We start from the raw sequence: 18288 nt of genomic DNA on the forward strand, positions 1-18288 counted from the left end.
TGCCTAGCAAGTGTTGTAGTCCCGCTTGTGCAGTAATTGGATGTGGCCTTCACCTTTGATGGATGAGTTATGCAATCTTGTCTTTCAACGATGACTTTCTGTGATCACGCTCCTTTGTAATGACTTTATATGGCTTCACACTTTAGCGAAGTTTGGTGTGTTTGGAGGTATAGGTTTGTTGAGTCTATCGTTTTTGTGATAGATCTGTATTGGCAACATTTGTAAGTTCATGCAGGTAGTAGCCGTTTAGAGATACTCTAGTTTGTTTGGTGGTACGTCTATATTTGTTTGTGATGATCAATGAAATAACAATTTTAGAATTAAAAGTTCCCTTGTAAAAATAATCTACCAATTCTAGAGTAGTTTAAATTCTGTAAACAAAATATCACAAAATATTATAAACAAAATTGCGTTAAACATTCAAATCTGCATCTCACCTTTCACGAAGTTGCACATGCTGTCGTTACGAATCACTTGGTGGCGATTCAATCTATAGCCACAGATCGGAAGGGTGTTAATCCTAACAAAGGAGAAGGTTCTGAATTGTCAAACATTGTGAATTATATGGTTAATGGTCCATTGGTTTAAGGCAGCTCTATTTGTGAGCCCTTGCACGATGACGGGAGTTCAAATCTTGTCGGTGACTAATGTAACATCTAATATAACAAAATTCAATGTTTGTCCAAGGATTTCGCACGTGCGATTGCGATGACACAAACTAGAGTTGCGAAATCAAATCACCTAATTTTCAACTAAAATTTGAAAATAAAATTGCGATCCATTTACAAAGAATGTGAAGTAAACTTACACCACAATGACCCAACTTATCTCCCAGCGTATCCTCCTCTTTAAATACACAAAGTACAGGCGCACCGAGAAGGTGAGAATAATTGATCACAACCCCCCTTCCATACATTATATATAGTAGACTACTTATGTGGGAAACGAGAGTAAAAATCGAAACCCGACCAAACCCATCACTTCATCTCTCGTCTTAGCCTTTTGAGGTCCCGGCATAATCTCTGCTCGTCTGTGATATCATGTCAAAAAGGAATGACATCGTCCTGATGTTCCCATCCTCAGGCGGTCTGAGCAACTGTGAAGGTTGCCAAGTCAGTATATTGACGTCATGTACAAGGTCACCGGATAACCGTTCTTCCAAGAGATGATGCTCCAATTTCACTTTCTGTGTTCTGCAGTAACAGTTTCATTCATATGACATGAGCTGTATTCCTCTTGAGCCCGAAATAGATTCAAGGGTAAAGGGTATGAAAGGGAACAGCTAGATGCAATTTAGTCTTTGGTTCAACCAATTTCACTTCACAATATATAACGTAAGATAACGTGATTATAAGGATATAGAACACAATTGTTAAGCGATGTCAGGGAAGGAAAATAATCAATGCTACTAAACTACCCTTGTTTTTCTCTAATGATCTTACTGGTGAGCAACTCCTACGAACTAAAATAAAATGTAGACTTTACAACGACAGAAAAGGAGTTCTTAAGGAAGCATAATCAATTATGTATCCTTTATAACCTAGTCTGATAACAATTAAGGAAGAGCTATTAACCAAATCGTTTGCGTTAAACATTCCAATCAAGTACTGAGTCTTTTACCTGGGACTTAGGGGAAGGAAACACGTTCCAAAATCTTAGTGTTTCATCTCCTGCTCCAGTGACAATTGTCTGAAACAATAATCAATATGACAGATCAAAATATGCCTAAAGGAATGAAAAGTAATTTGCACAACCATAAAAAAGGGGTAAGTAAATTCAGAAGGAATTGGGTAAGAACCTGTCCATCAGGCGAGATGGCAAGATAAAGAACTCTGTATGAATGGCCCGTAAGAGTTGCAAGCTATATCAGCAGAAGAAGATGAAAAATTAGCAAAGAAAATAATGACGTTTATTGGTTACGACCACAGGGAATTGACAAGACTTTTTTTCACCTTTGACATGGTGGGATATCTCCAAACTATTATCTGATTTTGGGAGTACCCATGGGTGCTGACTAGTTCATTGACATTTTTCGACCACACAAGATTGCATACCTGCAGATATAGAATGGATATAAGTACAGCCTAGCATTGTTATCAGAAATAGGGAGGGATTTCAGTCACCAACTAAATTCATGTCTATGAACTGAATGTATCAATATCATCACAAATGAGATGAACCCAAATTTTTTTCCAGGTGAATTAGTTTTTCTTTTGATTTAGCCCCTATATGAGATACACAACGAAAGTAACTGGATTCAAGTTGTGAATGTTTTAACCCGTTTCCTCCCTTTATTATCACATGGAAAAGGTGAAATGTAAAAAAAAATAAAATAAAAAATTGCCAATTTCCATCACTTTATATTGGCGAAACTCACTAGAAAAAGAACTATGTTAAGAAACGACAACAGGGTTTATAACTATTGAAATAAAGAATTTCACTGCAATCAGTCCAGGTTCTCTAAATATTCCTCATCGGGAAAAGCTTCCTAATTGCATGCATGTTCAAATAAGCTACAAGCTGTTCACCTGACTTCCAGTGTCCATGCAGCTCAAATGCGAGTTGGTGGTTGTATTCCAGAAGCGAATACATCGGTCTGCAGTTCCTCCCCCAGACGCAAGAAGCCCATGAAGATGGGGAGACCATGCAATAGCTTTCACAGCTGCAGTATGCTCACAGTATTTGAGCACCGGTTGAGTTGAATGTTGATTCCAAACAAAAAGCTGTATAGCACATTATTGGTTATGAATAGGTAGCATGACCAAATTAGAATGCACAAAACATAAGTCGGACTGAAAGAAAAATTTCCACAACATACCCTATTATCATTCCCGCCAGATGCCAGCTCACGGTTATCATAAGACCACTTCAGTCCGCAAACCTAAAGGACAATCATATGATCTTCAGGGTGAGAAATATGAAAATGAAAAAAAAAAAAAAAATGGTATGCAAGATATACATGGACCATAACATGACAAAAGACAAACGGCATGTTACACGAAGTACAAATTAGAAGAACAAAGGATTAGAATGAGTAACATTGAAAGTTGTATCTGAAAGTACAGTGGAAATCCAAAATTTTAAAACCATCAGTTTCTTGTAGAACCAAGAAGTTCAATCAAATTTAACATGAACTATAAGATTCTGACCTCTGACTTGTGTCCGGAAAGTTTGCTAACAAAATCTTCCTGAGCACGAATATCACGTTGAAGAATAGTCTTGTCCCGGCTACCAGAAGACAGCATAGATGAACTCCAGGCTAAGGCCCCAATGCGTAGTCGATGGCCCTCCATAGTTCTTACCCTCCTACAGCGTGATGCATCCCATATCTACACAGTAGATAGCAAGTGCATCAACCAATTATTCAGCAGCATATATACAATACAAATGTCACATGTCTAACAGTAAAACTCAAATGAAAACAATCAGACAAATGGTGGTAGATATGAAATTCCTGTTATAATATTGCACAAAAATCAGCCCATAAACTGCTCCCATGAAACCGCGTTGAATATCCAATTTTAACATAAGTTACAATCCTAACCTGATTATCGTATACACTGTGATCTGGTTCTAACCAAGGCCGGACACAGAGGGCATGTTACAGATCACCAGTCAAAATTTTATTCATGTTTGAATAATTGTGCAACCTATCAAACTAACGGAAGTCACAAAACCAGATGATTGTGTTCAGAGTCGCATTACCAAAACCGAGACAGACTCACAATGTAATGAGCAGGGCATGGAGGTTTCAATTAACCTATTCCTATTCCTATCGAAAGCCACGTAGGGAATCTGGTAAGCAAAACAATACTTGGGGATTCTAGAATGAGTAATAGATAATGTCTAATTTTGCCCTATCAACATTTGATATGATGTGTTGGTGGGACTGTCTGCACCACAGACCAGACAGGAATATGCAGCTAGACAGGACCTTGTTACTTGCATTAGTTAGTCTACATTCTAATTACAAAACTTTTCCACGACTTCTGTGGTTCATATAAGTATTTCAGGCATTATGTTGTTTGACGAGATCATCTTCACAGTATTAAAGTCACAAACTTGTTGCTCAAACACCTAGATTGTGAATGTTGTTGCAACTCCACTTGTAATTCCATTTTGCAATATCAGAAATATAAAAATAACATCTAAATTTCAAATCTAAGAATGCAACGTGTCTATCAGATGCGATCAGGTACCAGTATCTCTTACTTGGACTTTTCCATTGCTAGTTCCAACCGCAAGATGAGTTCCACGTTGAGCCCAGCCAACGGAACAGACACTATCATCAATCCCCAAGTCACATAACTTAGTTACCTGCAAGTAACATCCAATCATAAAGTAAAAAAAAAAAAAAAAAAAAAAAATCACATTGGCACAGACTCAAAGTGATCAATTTCATAAATACACGAAGAAAAACACACATGACACGATCGAAAAACATACAGTTTGCCTCAAATTACAACAACAAAGTTAAAATTAGAAGGATAAGCAAAGTAAAGCAAGAGCTCACCTTGCTACTACAAGCATTCCATAAATAAACACAATTTCCCAACCCAACGGCAAGCACATTGTGCGAAGACCAGTCGACAAGATTCAGATAGAAATCATCTTGCAAAGCAGGTGCATCCAAAACCTGAACAAGAAACAAAACTTCCATAAAACCAAAAAAAGAATAAAAAAAAAAATCACAAAATTCAAAATCCAACCAAACTCAAATCGGCAAAAGACCAGAAATTGATAAAAATTCACCTTGTAAGGCGACCGAGGGACCTTCCGAGGAGCCTTGACCGGGCCATGGTGAACCCCGGTGACCACATCGTCGAACCCGAAAGGGGAAAGCGAGTGCATTGATCGGCGAGTCTCGGTCTTGAACCGGAAGATGTTGGGACTAGGCGGGTTCATCTGAATCGCGCTCCTTTTCTCAGGCGTCGCCGGAGGGACGACGCCACCGGAGTCAGGGCCAAAGAGGGCAGCGCGTAGGAGAGTGCCGTAGGCGCTCGACGAGTCATCGCGGCCCTCGGATGGAGTATTGGAGATGTCGAAGAGGGGGAAGTTGGAGCCGGATCTACTGGGGATGAACCTATCGGAGTAGATGGTCCTGGACGGCGATTGGTGGTGGTTGAAGTTGATCAGGCGGTCGATGTGCCGAGATGGGGTTAGCGATCGGAGGGCCTGAGGAGTGCGGAGCAGTGTTGGAGGCGTATTGAGCTGGGAGGAAGACGACGATGGGGTTCTCGGTGGCGCCGTGGGATCGTCCATAGAGGATCAGTGTGTGGGTGTGTGTTTGTTGTCTCTCTGTCTGAGAGAGAAGTATTTGGGATGAAGATGGAGAGACAGGAAAAAGGAGAGAGAGAGAGAGAGAGGAAGGGAGGAGAGAGAAGGGGTTGATGCGTTCTGGTAATTTTCCCGGGAAAACTAGGTAAGAAAGGGGATAATTATCCCGGGAAAATCATAAGGGGGTTATTGCGGTGCGTTTGGTAACAGGCTTTGGTAAGTCCTATTCGCTCTGCATACTGTTAAAGCTTAAGCACTTTTACCAACTTTACTTTTTTTGTTTTTTTTTAAGGCAAAATTGGATTGAGTTTTGACCAAATTTCAAATAATGCTTAGAATTTGGAAATAAGAAAGTTTGTCTTCCCTGTAGAATTGATAATCTACTTTAATCTAATAAAATTGCAGGAAGCTGATGTGAAAAATTTTAACATTTAAATTAAAACCCTATGATTATAGTATATGAAAGTAAAGATCGTTTTGGCCTGGGATTAGAAGAGATACTAATCTACTTAATTTAAACTCCAAATCACCAAGCTAGTAATAACAGAAAACTAGACTCTTATGACTCAAAACAAACTAGAATGACTCAAAACAGCACAAAACAATAACTGACTCGAACCATACACTAGGGATTACTTTGAACGAATTCTAACTTTAACTTGACTCAGAATACTAAAAGACACAAAATTGGGTAGATTCTAACTAAAAGACACAACCAAGTAAAGAGGGATTGAATTTTGGACGAAATTAAGGTAAAAACAAGCCCTAATTGGCCTTGGCCACATGCGACATTGGTTCGTGATGTCTCGATATACGTGTTAGCGAGTCGTAGCGCGGACCTCAAGTGAGTCGGTCTTTTCCTTTCTATCGTGTATATATATATATATATATATATATGATTGATAATTCCACAAACGTTTATAAATCGATTGTTGCTTATGATTACTGTGAATGCTTTGAAGTAATTCTTGTGAACTACGAATGGCTTGATCCTTGTTTAGGGTACATAGGCAGTCTAACGAGACGTTAGATGCAGCCATACAATAAGTGAGATTAAATAATCGAGACAAAAGTTTTGTTTGGGAAAATGAGCAATGCGAAGGAATCTGGTGAAAAATATGAGATTTAACCCTATGTCTTGGTGGTTAAATGTTGGTTATAAATCAATGTATGAAGAATCAAGAAATTGAAGTAAGGAGACGTAAGTAGTGATAGTTAATTAAACTAATGTCTAGTTGAATTTATCAACGATAATTATTCCCAAAACAAAGTAGTTTGGAAGTGGGGCATTATAGATTATGCATTTCACGCTATGTTATATTATATATATTTGGAAACACTATGAAATGTTTGGGTTTATATTGTATCATGACATATTCATATGTATATTACCTGAATCTAATTATTGTGAATTCTTTGAAGTGCCAAATGACGCTGCGGACGCTCAGGTGAGATTTAGGTAAATACACTTTGATGATAATGATGGTAGTGAGTACGATTGTGCTGAGATATATTAGAGCTCATAAACCTGCACCTGGTGTTACTGCTCCTGCCCGTGGCCAGGGCCTAGTCTTCACGTGATCATTCACCTCCTGCACCACATGCTCACCTTGAATCCAAGGTAGGTGCCAGCCTGTTGTACAAACCATATTAGGTGGTTCCAACTTGTAGGTGACTTGCGATACTTCGCACAGCTTTCACGTGATCGTAGAACTTGAGCGTATTTATTTACACCTAGCATGTCGTACAGACCACTATAGGTGATTCTGACTCGTGTGCAGGGATATGTGATGAGCTATGGGTTCAGCTGTACAGGCCACAAGAGGTGGATCCGGCTGACATATTATTGAGATATGAATAAGTCGTACAGGTCACTATAGGTGACTCTGACTTATATGCTAGCTATGATTGATAAGATACGTGATGAGATATGAATAAGTCGTACACGTCACCATGATTGATGAGATATGAATAAGTTGTACAAGTCACTATAGGTGACTCCGACTTATATGCTAGCCATGATTGATGAGATATGTGATGAGATATGAATAAGTCGTACAGGTCACTATAGGTGATTCCAGCTTGCGTGCTAATATGGTTTGTTAAGCAGATGATTATTTATATTGCTAATATGATGCTGAGCAGTATTATACTTCTGAGTTTACTGTTAGTATACTTTTGATCTCATACTTCTACGTAGTATGATTTGCTGGAAAATATTCGAGTTTTACGACGAGGGGTTACTACCTTTGATAATGGAAATGATTTTGAAAATCTTTGTTTTGACCACTCACACTTTCTATTTTTACACCCCTCCAGGTTCTAGTAGCATGGTTCCGTATCGACGAGGACATGTAGCACTCCCAATTTTGGTGGCATATATTGATGGTATAATTATTATCTTTGTTCACTGTACTTGTTTTATGCTCTGTATCACATGTGAAATGGGTCCATACCCGCTCACCGCGTAGTTGTGTATATAGGCACTTTTCAGTTTAAATTTATTCACACTTTACACATCATCACATTCTATGGCTTCGTCACCTTCCGGGTGTTGGCCAACACAAATCAAGTCGAACTTATTGGACTTTCCGGGTCGGGATGTGTTAGTTTGGTATTAGAGCATAAGTTGGGGCAGTATTGTGTTTATCACACGCATGATGTGAGCATTCGTGGTTCTTGTGTTTAACGTTCGAATCATGCCACCTCGTCGAATATGGAAAAATATGCTAACTTTTCTTAAGTTTTGGACAGTTATGTTGTCTTCATGACATTTTAGATGATCATTTTGGCAATGTCCTTAGAATTAAAATGAAGATTTCCCTTGAGGGGGAAAGGTGTAGATTTGAGGCAAGTTGATGGCCTAAGTTAATGTATTGATAATTGTGTATGACCAGAGATTTTACCAAATAATTCCATCATCATTCTTCCATTGTTAGAATTGATCCTTTTGAGATTGGAAATCTCAGCTAGTTTTGATTTCTTGGTAGTATTGCTAGAATATCACTTAATAGAAATCTTGCGAAGTCCCCTTTTTGTTAGGACTTTGGAAATGTCTCATGTGGCAATGTGGTGCTAACGTGGTAACACTCGACAGAAGAACAGGTTAGGAAATTTCTTTTGGTCACTAGTAGTTCAATATTTTGTGACGTTAGTTTTCGATCATCAAGAAATCTTGTTAGATTATTCTTAAATTTTACCTCTCTATTTTTGGCTTGGGACAACGTTGGACTTGTTCTGTTTTTTTTTCATAATTCATCACTTTTGAAATCGTTCGACTTTTTAATATTAATCTACATCAGCTTTGTTCGTACCTTTAACTTCACCTCCTGCTATTAAAGGCAATTGGGTTGATTTAGAGTCACCGGCCTATTTCCCATATCAATTGGATATGGACAAACTGTTCAGGAGGACCACTTAGACATTGAAATTGTATATTTAATCAGGATATCTTGTACTCTAAATTTCATGAACTTATTTTGACCCTCAAATTTTTGAATGTTCTTTTAACCTTTTTGACATGGTTTCACGCTCGGTTAGTGAGGAATTCATGATAGATTGATTTGGCGGGTGTATGTGCCACTTTCACATCGATGTTAGTAAGAACCATTTGGAATGAGCTATTTTATCCATGACTTGAAGTTAACATTTATCATTTTTGCTTAGAAATCAAATGATATTTCTCGATGGAGAACGTGTCTGAAATCTTTATCAACCTTAGAACTTCTTATATACGCTCAATTTTTTTTTTTGAAACAGACTAAGTTTTTTATAGTGGCAGTAGAAGAATTTAATCAGCAATTATGAGTATCGATATGGAGTTACCTTTAACCTATCAAGAAATGGTTCGAATGATTATAATCATTTTGTTATATGAGTGGAAGTTGGGAAGTGTCATTATTCGCTATCAGTTTGAGATAGTTTATATGTGTAGAGAATGTGAAAGTCAATAATTGTGATGCTGAACCAAGGTTACGCTCATGTGGTATTTTGATTGGTGGTAGTTTTACTTAAGTAGAAAATAATATTCTTCCAGCTTTAAAACTTAAAGTATTGGCAATAATTATTTCCTTAAAATGGGTGTTGAAATTTCAACAACAAGACACTTGTGAAGACAACTAAGATAGAAGTGGGATGTAGTCAACTTCTTTGAGTAATGTGATCTAGAAGTTCTCTTTGTGACATGATCAAATGTAGAGGTAGGAAAGGAATAAAATCGAGGCTCCCTTTGATGTGTTTTAAATGAACCCTCACTCTAGATGCACCTCGCTTTTGAATAATGTTGGGGGGATATTGAGGATATAGAGTTCAAACTTCCTGGACAACTACAGTTTTCTAATTGCGTCCAGAGGATGAGAACTTTTTGAGAAAACTGCTCCTAGACTTCTATACAAATTTAGGCAAACAGAAACCCGACAAGATTATCATCATGGTGTATTTATATTTCATCGTGTTACATGTTTCACTTCCAAGCCTTTGGAAGTCTGTATGAGGGTTTTGAGTATTAAAAGTTGTTCAGTATTGTATTTCTACCCTTAGACTAACGAATAGTCTGAAATGAGTTACTCAGACCTTAGTGGACGAGTTGCATCTTGTTCGTCCCACCATTAGCATGGTTGCAGTATATCCTTATCTCTATTTTAGTCAATTGTAACCATGGTTACAATTTTGGGTTAACTATGGTATCATTGGAGTTGACGTATAGAGATTTTACGCACAGTGCATATTTATTAGACGCTTACTTTTGTTAGAATTATGGGTAACAACGGTTACATTACTGTTTAGGAGTATGGTATCATTTGAAATATAATATAAATATTGTATGTGTAGCTTGTGATTTACAGAAGAATATTGCGAACAAATATTTGATTGACTAAGATTGTGATGTAGAAAATTTATGTTATTGACGATGTTGCCTAAGAAGGTAGCGAATGAGCATGATCGAGGCGTGTATGTGTATTTCCCAATGAGGGGCAAGATGGTACTATTGCACTCTCGGGAATTGTCACTTGCTTATCGGGACAACAGTGAATTGTCAATATTGTGGACTGCTGACCGTAATATTAATAACTTATTCGTTGGGTTCGTTAAGCAGGTAAACAAGTAAGTCATTCTACGTTAGTATTTGTATTTACTTATTTAATTAGTGATTTGTTGTTTGGGCTTGACCCAAAGATATTACATACTTATTTTCGAAGTACGTTATACTATGAGTGCGTCTGTGAATAATATTATATTTTGGCATGGTACTGATGAAGAGGGAAAGTTTGAGCTTGGAGGCATAAAAGAGGAATCACTGCACTTTGATCGCGACGGAATGACATTCTCTTTTATGCAACCGCTCTAGTTTAATTTCTTCCTTATGTGTACATTTCCTACAAAAAATTTTCAGAGTATTTTATGTATAATTAGTGATCCCAAATTTTGAGGACGAAATTTTTTAAGGTGGGTAGATTGTAACAGCCTGTCCCTAAAAATGATGATTTTATAATTTTAATACGTGATTTTACGAAAATACCCTTTTAGGTGAGGGTGTTTGACTTTTGTTGACCATTCGAAGTCACAATTAATGTTTTCGATTAGATTTTGAAGCTACGGACGCATAAGCGAAATCCGTTTGCGAGTCCGGATTATAATGGTATAAGAACGAACATTAGAAATTGTTTCACTAAACTTTAGATTTAAAAGAAAATTAAATCCCACCATGTGGGAAGTGTAGCCAATTAGAAAATTAGGGAGGAAGGAGTGGACCAAGAAAATTAGGGAGGAAGGAGTGGACCAATCAGTCAAAACGGGGAAATGACCAATTAGGAGAGAAGGGTGGACAACCAATCAGGAGAGGGGATATCCCTCTTCCCGTCAGCCACACCCATGCCCACGACCAAAACCGATTTTGACCCGGTTCTAATTTTGGGTGATTTCCACCAAGTAATCTGACAAAATTCACCCATTCTCCACCTGGAAATCATCTTTTGACCTCCCTTCTTCCATTTTCACCCAAGATTAGAAGGAATTTGGTGGTAAATTGTTCTAAAAATCAGCAGTGGGTGCCGTGAGACATTACTCGGGATTCATTAATTGTGAATCAATCTCCTTCAATTACCACTACCACAACATTTCCCTGGAACCCAGGAACAAAGCCCAGACAGTGGTGAAGGTGTCGGTGCAAGTTTGGAGGTTGAATCGAACACACCCAAGTATAGGGTTTCCGACGGGTTTTAACAAAATTGAAGCTCTTCTTGGCCTAATTGGCCTTGGCCATAGGCGACATTGGTTCGTGATGTCTCGATACGAGTGCAAGGGAGTCGTAGCGCGGACCTCAAGTGAGTGGGTCTTTTGCTTTCTATCGTGTGTGTGTGTGTGTGTGTGTGTGTGTATATGATTAATTATTCCACAAACGTTTATAAATCGATTGTTGTTTATGATTACTGTGAATGCTTTGAAGTAATTATTGTGAACTACGAATGACTTGATCCCTGTTTAGGGTACGTAGGCAGTCTAACAAGATGTTAGATGTAGCCATCCAATAAGTGAGATTAAATAATCTAGACAAAAGTTTTGTTTGGAAAAATGAGCAATGCGAAGGAATCTGGTGAAAAACATGAGATTTAACCCTATGTCTTGGTGGGTAAATGTTGGTTAGAAATCAATGTATGAAGAATCGAGAAATTGAAGTACGGAGACGTAAGTAGTGATAGTTAATTAAACTAGTGTCTAGTTGAGCTTATCACTGATAATTATTCCCAAAACTAAGTAGTTTGGAAGTGGGGCATTGCAGATTATGCATTTCACACTATGTTATATTATACCTATTTGGAAACACTATGAAATGTTTTGGTTTAGATTGTATCATGGCATATTCATATGTATATTACCTGAATCTAATTATTGTGAACGCCTTGAAGTGCCAAATGACATTGCGGATGCTCAGGTGAGATTTAGGTAAGTACACTTTAATCATAATGATGGTAGTGAGTAAGATTGTGCCGAGATATATTAGAGCTCATAAACCTGCACCCCGGTGTTACTGCTCCCGCTCGTGGCCAGGGCCTAGCCTTCACGTGATCGTTCACCTCCCGCACCACACGCTCACTTTGAATCCAAGGTAGGTGCCAGCCTGTCATACATACCACATTAGGTGGTTCCGACTCGTAGGTGACTTGCGATAATTCGTACAGCCTTCACGTGATCGTAGCACTTGAGCGTATTTATTTACACTCAGCATATCGTATAGACCGCTATAGGTGGTTTCGACTCGTGTGCAGGGATATGTGATGAACTATGGGTTCAGCCGTATAGGCCACAAGAGGTGGATCCGGCTGACATATTACTGAGATATGAATAAGTCATACAAGTCACTATAGGTGACTTCGAATTATATGCTAGCCATGATTGATGAGATATGTGATGAGATATGAATAAGTCATACATGTCACTATAGGTGACTCCGACTTATACGCTAGCCATGATTGATGAGATATATGATGACATATGAATAAGTCGTACAGGTCACTATAGGTGACTCCAGCTTGCGTGCTCATATGGTTTATTAAGCACATGATTATTTATATTGCTAATGAGTTGCTGAGTAGTATTATACTTCTGAGTTTACTGTTAGTATACTTTTGATCTCATACTTCTACGTAGTATGATTTACTGGAAACTATTCGAGTTTTACGGCGATGGGTTACTACCTTTGATAATGGAAATGATTTTGAAAATCTTTGTTTTGACCACTCACATTTTCTATTTTTACACCCGTCCAGGTTCTAGTAGCATGGTTTTGTATTGACGAGGACATGTGGCACTCCCAGTTCTGGTGGCATATATTGATGGTATAATTATTATCTTTGTTCACTGTACTTGTTTTATGCTCTGTATCACATGTGAAATGGGTCCATACCCGCTCACCGTGTAGTTGTGTATATAGGCACTTTTAAGTTTAAATATATTCACACTTTACACATCATCACATTCTATGGCTTCATTACCTTCCGGGTGTCGGCCAACACAGCTCGATTCAGAGTCCTAGTGGACTTTCTGGGTCGGGGTGTGTCAATTCTGCAATAGTTCCCTATATGAACAGCATAATAGAAATACAATCAAATGTCATTAAGCTTTGTGAAAATCATAAGCATTGACAAGGCATTCGTAACTATAAACTGCATGATACTTCTGCCATGGATTTACTTAACGCGATTCTGACTAGCAACCTCCATTACTTATAAATATAAGTTCATAACGATTAGGTGAAATTCCCTTATATTTTAGCATCAAATTCATGCATGCAAACTAAGTGGGCCTCCTTAATCAACATACAAGAATAAGTTATCAATCAAATAGATAAGTAAATAACATTCATGATTCAAAAAACAATAACTGGAGGAAATCAATTCATATCACATATATGTTCATGGCTTTTAATTCACCTTTAACTAAAAAGAAATTAGTTCCTCATGTTTGCAATTAAACAAAGACAAGTAAATTTAAACATTGAAAACTAAGATAGAATACACCTAGAAACGCTCCAACAATCCAACGTCTTGAATGGCAAGCACGACTCCAGGTGGTTCCTCCTTCCTTCCTTGCTGCGACACAATGGGGATTTTCTGAATTTAGGCTCTTGAGGTGTGGTGGATGGTGTGGTGATCTGATGGTAGAGGGTGGTGCTTGATTTATGCGGCAAAATGTAGTATTTATAGGGCTAAAACACACGGCATAGAGTCATTGTTTTGGAGAAGAATTAAACACTCCAAATCCACAAGAAAAAGGCCATCTAGAAATCAGAAACCAAAGAGAATAGGGATAAGGGATACACAGCTTCTAGAAGAAAACTAAAGGGACCATGCGACATAGATTTAGGCTTCTAGAAAAGGATAGGTGCGGCACCAATATAGGAGAAGGATAGGGCTTCTAGAAACTTGATATTTAGGTGTTCTAATGTCATTTGGATGTCCCCCTTGCAGCAGGAATCAAGGTAGCAAAAGATTAGGATAGGATAAGATAAGAGATAAGATAAGATTGGATAAGGTTTGGATAAGATAAGGCTGTTTGGATAATGTTCCTTCTTTGTAGCTGATTCCTTATCTTCAATGCTTGCAAATTTGTTTCTCCAGATATTAAGCACATTTCTAGCCTCTGTTGATCTTCAAATTCGTCCATCCACCTTTCTCTATGCATGCGCAATCCATTCCAAGCCCAAAACTGCTCTAAAATGCACCAAATTGCACTTTCTTGCCTACTTTGTCAATTGAACCTACAAACACATGAAAGTAGCTTAAATCACTATAATAAATAGAAACTAACTATGCAAATGCAAGAAAACAGGCTAACTAAGTCGCATAAATATGCTCCTATCAGAAGCTCAAATGCATAAAGAGGATCAATCTCGCTTTACTACATGTAAGGTCATCTCTAATGGAGAAGGCTAAAGACTAAAAGTAAAAAAATGGTCTGATTTGTCAAAAAACTCATATCCAACCTATGGCTATGCTATAATTCTATGGAGCCTACCAGACTATTATTTGGCCAAAGGAGCATCAGTTGGCCAAGGGAGGATAATGCTAGCCAAATGTAGCCCCCTCTTAGTCTTTTTTGGAACCCAACTCCTTAGTTGCAATAATTGATTCAAATTCAATGACTAGATTTGAACAAATTCAACAGTAATTTAACTAAATTAACCAATAAATTTAACGTAAACTTAAAACAAATAAATTATTGAGGGGGCTATTACAGCCCATTTGGTTAGAGATAGTATATTAGTATGGTCTAACACTGTTCATTTAAAAATAATTTTTTAGGGGGCTATAATTTTGGACAGGACTTTATTTAGCTCTTTTGGTTGGAGGTGACCTAACATGATACAAATATTGCCTTAAGTCATATCACATGTAAGATAGAGCTCAAAATGAAAAGGTCAACCACACAAGAAAAACTACACATATCGTTAATTTATGTAGAACCTCTTGACTCTATCAAGCCACTTAAGATTACAGGTATACCAAATGTTTGTTATATGAAGGGTTTTGATTGTAAGTTTATATATGTTGTGGTCTAAAATGTTTATTTAATTTTTAATATATTAGCCACGTTACACTTATGTAATTATGTTTTAGGATCATTTATGCTTTGTATTCAAGGGCATGAATTGGCATAAAAGAGTGGCACACATGAATTAAAATTTAATTTAGGATTTGAATTGTTCAATTACTTGTATAGGAAATTGTATGAATTTACATACAAGCTAAAGGTAAATATTTATGTACAATTCTTTGGTATGATTAATTTTTTATATTAAGAATATTGATTGCTTTATGATGCATGCGTACGAGAATGACAAACGGTGAGCAAAAATTGTGGTATTGCATGTGCAGAACGAAACAGTTAAAACTGTTAAAGATGATTAAAGCAACATAAAAAACAGCCAACAACTTATAACATAACATATTATGTCATACTCTCCAAAGGAACAATGCTTCTCAAAATTTCAAATGGGGAGTTGGAATAGAATTGATTTTTGAGAGATTTTGGATTCGGTTTTTAGCTATTAATATTCTTTGATTGAAACCTTATTATTTTTCAATCTTTGATCAAATTCTTTTAACTTTGTACATTTCAGCCTATTAGTATCAATCCATGTCAGTTTTTTTATTTTTTAAAATAAAAAAATTCAAGATAATTATTTTTCTCACTCAATTGGCAAAATTAATTGCCTGAATTCAAAATTCTTATCTTCGTCATCTGTTATCAAAGAAAACCAAATTGTAAACAAATAAGGTTTTTTCGTTCAACTAATTTGAAATTCTTGATCATTGAGTAGATAAGGAATGGACCCATAAGCAAAACAATATGTACCCATTGCGTACAAATGTACCCATTTGAATACGCTCCTCGATCATGATTGAATGTACCCACTGGTTGCAGGCTATGCTCATAAATTTTGAGAAAAGTTTGCTGTTGTAAGCATGTTTTATACTAATTTACCAAATAATCTTCTCTTGTCAAAATTTTGTTGGAAAATGCATCATTAATCAATTATAACACACAAAAGACAAATGTACTTGTGACGACCCATCCCAAATTAAAAAATATTTTATCCTTGAATGCATGGAAATGATAATTTTACCCTCGTGATCGTTGTGATGTGAATGTATTTATATGGTTTAAATTATTGCCCCGTTGACAAAAAAATTATTGATATTTGAGGTTACGAGGGTGTCGACGTGAATTAGTGGCTGAGTTGGATTCATAGTGGGAATATTAGTAAGGAAGAGAGGAAATTGGGTTGGACCCAAATTGCATGAGCTTGGCCATGCAGCCCAATTAGGACTTAGGACAATTTAAAATGCTCAATTCCGTTGGACACACATACACACATGTGCAACCTTCTTCCCTTCTTTCTCTTTTTCTTGGAAATTCTTTCTGTTCGTACAACCGAGCCTTCAACCTTCAAACACCATCAAAACACCACAGATCAAACTTCTAAGGACCACCTTTGGATTCCTTGCAAGCCTACGAACCTAATCATACTAGTTGTTCAAAGAAAAGACGTTGGGAACTCGAGAACTCACGAGCTCCGGCGGGGTACCCTGTTACTCCAACATGATTGTGGATCTTTCATAGTATTTTAAAGCTCAAAAAGGGTCCTAAACGTTTCTGCTAGGATCCTAGGCTAGTTTTGGAGTGGTTAGAACGTCGAAACGCTTGGGTCTATCGAGTTTCAGGTTTGGCCGGTTGTGTCGAGCTATTTTCGGACCATTTTCAGTTGGTGTTAGGACTTCAAAGTGGTAAGATCATGTTATACTTGTCCAGGGCTTCAATTTGATATAAATTTTATGAAATTTGGTTGAAAAATGGCGAAGATATTAAAGTTAAAGTTTTTCCAGAAACTGGCGAATGCAGTAATGCCCGGCGCTTGAATCTGGCGAACCATCGGAAAAGACAAGGAATATTCCGCCAACTTTGACGGAATATACTAACGGCGTAAGCTAACACCGTTAGTTTTTAGACGGTATATGCTGATATTTAACAGAATATTCCCTAATGTCGTTAGGGAATCCGTCCATGTGCCAGGCACGTGCCCGCGTGTGGCCGATGTGTATGGCTGTGCCTTGGCCAGCTCGTGGGGGCGCGTGGGATGTCGGTAAATTATTCTAAAAATACGGGGATGCTCAGGGTGTTGAGTGGGCCACAATAGTACCCGTGTACTCCTACACACAAACCCAATTGCAAAATCAATGGGAAACAAATTGCAGTACATTTTGCAGGAGAAATATACCCATCTGACCAAAAAATACATTCAACTCATAAAAATATACATAAACAAGACAAAATAATTAAACGAAGAATATAAACATGGGTACACTATTGCACAAAAGAGTGACATTATATTTTAAATGGACTTTCTGATTTTAACTTAATCATAATTTATTATGTCTAAAATATAGATGCGATCCCAAATCATGATATGAAAATTCAGAAATTAATACGCATAAATGAGTCAATATAATAATACGTTTGATGTGTTGTTTAGGTTAACAACAAATTAAAAAAAAAATTAAGCAAAATGGTGGCATGTAATGTTTTAAATGCAAAGGTGCTGATGTGGATAAAGTTAAGGGACTTAGATAAAAAATTAAAAAGCAACAAGGTTTCAATAAAATAATGTTGTGAACAACGGATGAGATCCTAATTCTCTACATAAAATTAAACTCATACAATGCTAATATGATGATGAGCAAATCTATTCTTAAAAACATTGAGTGGTTTTGAGGAATTTCTTATTTTTTATTACATTAAGAGAATGTTATAAGTACAATTTTTTGTTGTCGTTATAATTGAAAAATTGTTGGGTTTTTATATATGTTTTTTGGGTTCAAAATCCAGATTCTTAAATTATGTAATAGTTTTGCATATTTTTTCCTTCATTTAATAATAATAAAAAAAAATTATGACTAAATCGTGATTTAATGGTTTAGATTTGGCTTGAATGATCACAAATCCTTCATGAAA

General features: G+C 37.0%; 1 protein-coding gene across 1 annotated transcript; it reads right to left on the reverse strand.

Moving 5' to 3' along the window:
- Positions 1 to 723: 723 nt before the first annotated feature.
- Positions 724 to 5266, reverse strand: LOC103952868 (protein FIZZY-RELATED 2). Its single transcript, XM_009364558.3, has 10 exons — positions 4753 to 5266; positions 4514 to 4636; positions 4213 to 4317; positions 3150 to 3329; positions 2819 to 2881; positions 2529 to 2723; positions 1953 to 2054; positions 1799 to 1861; positions 1621 to 1689; positions 724 to 1193 (listed from the first exon to the last, which is right to left on the reverse strand). Exons 1-10 carry the CDS (start codon positions 5260 to 5262, stop codon positions 1140 to 1142), a joined length of 1464 nt encoding a protein of 487 aa, XP_009362833.1. The 5' UTR covers positions 5263 to 5266; the 3' UTR covers positions 724 to 1139.
- Between the last annotated feature and the right edge of the window lie 13022 nt (positions 5267 to 18288).

The sequence above is a fragment of a genome, unplaced genomic scaffold, assembly GCF_019419815.1.
Source record: "Pyrus x bretschneideri cultivar Hongxiangsu unplaced genomic scaffold, Pyrus_bretschneideri_v1 Contig3, whole genome shotgun sequence".
NCBI lineage: Eukaryota > Viridiplantae > Streptophyta > Magnoliopsida > Rosales > Rosaceae > Pyrus > Pyrus x bretschneideri.

What these genes read in the sequence shown, in the direction of transcription:
- LOC103952868 (XM_009364558.3), bottom strand. Translation starts at nt 5,262, where the DNA reads ATGGACGATCCCACGGCGCCACCGAGAACCCCATCGTCGTCTTCCTCC. An exon ending in GGAATGCTTGTAGTAGCAAG is followed by an intron (nt 4,318 to 4,513) that starts GTGAGCTCTTGC and finishes TGTTACTTGCAG; the next exon opens with GTAACTAAGTTATGTGACTT. An exon ending in CTAGCAATGGAAAAGTCCAA is followed by an intron (nt 3,330 to 4,212) that starts GTAAGAGATACT and finishes TCTACTGTGTAG; the next exon opens with ATATGGGATGCATCACGCTG.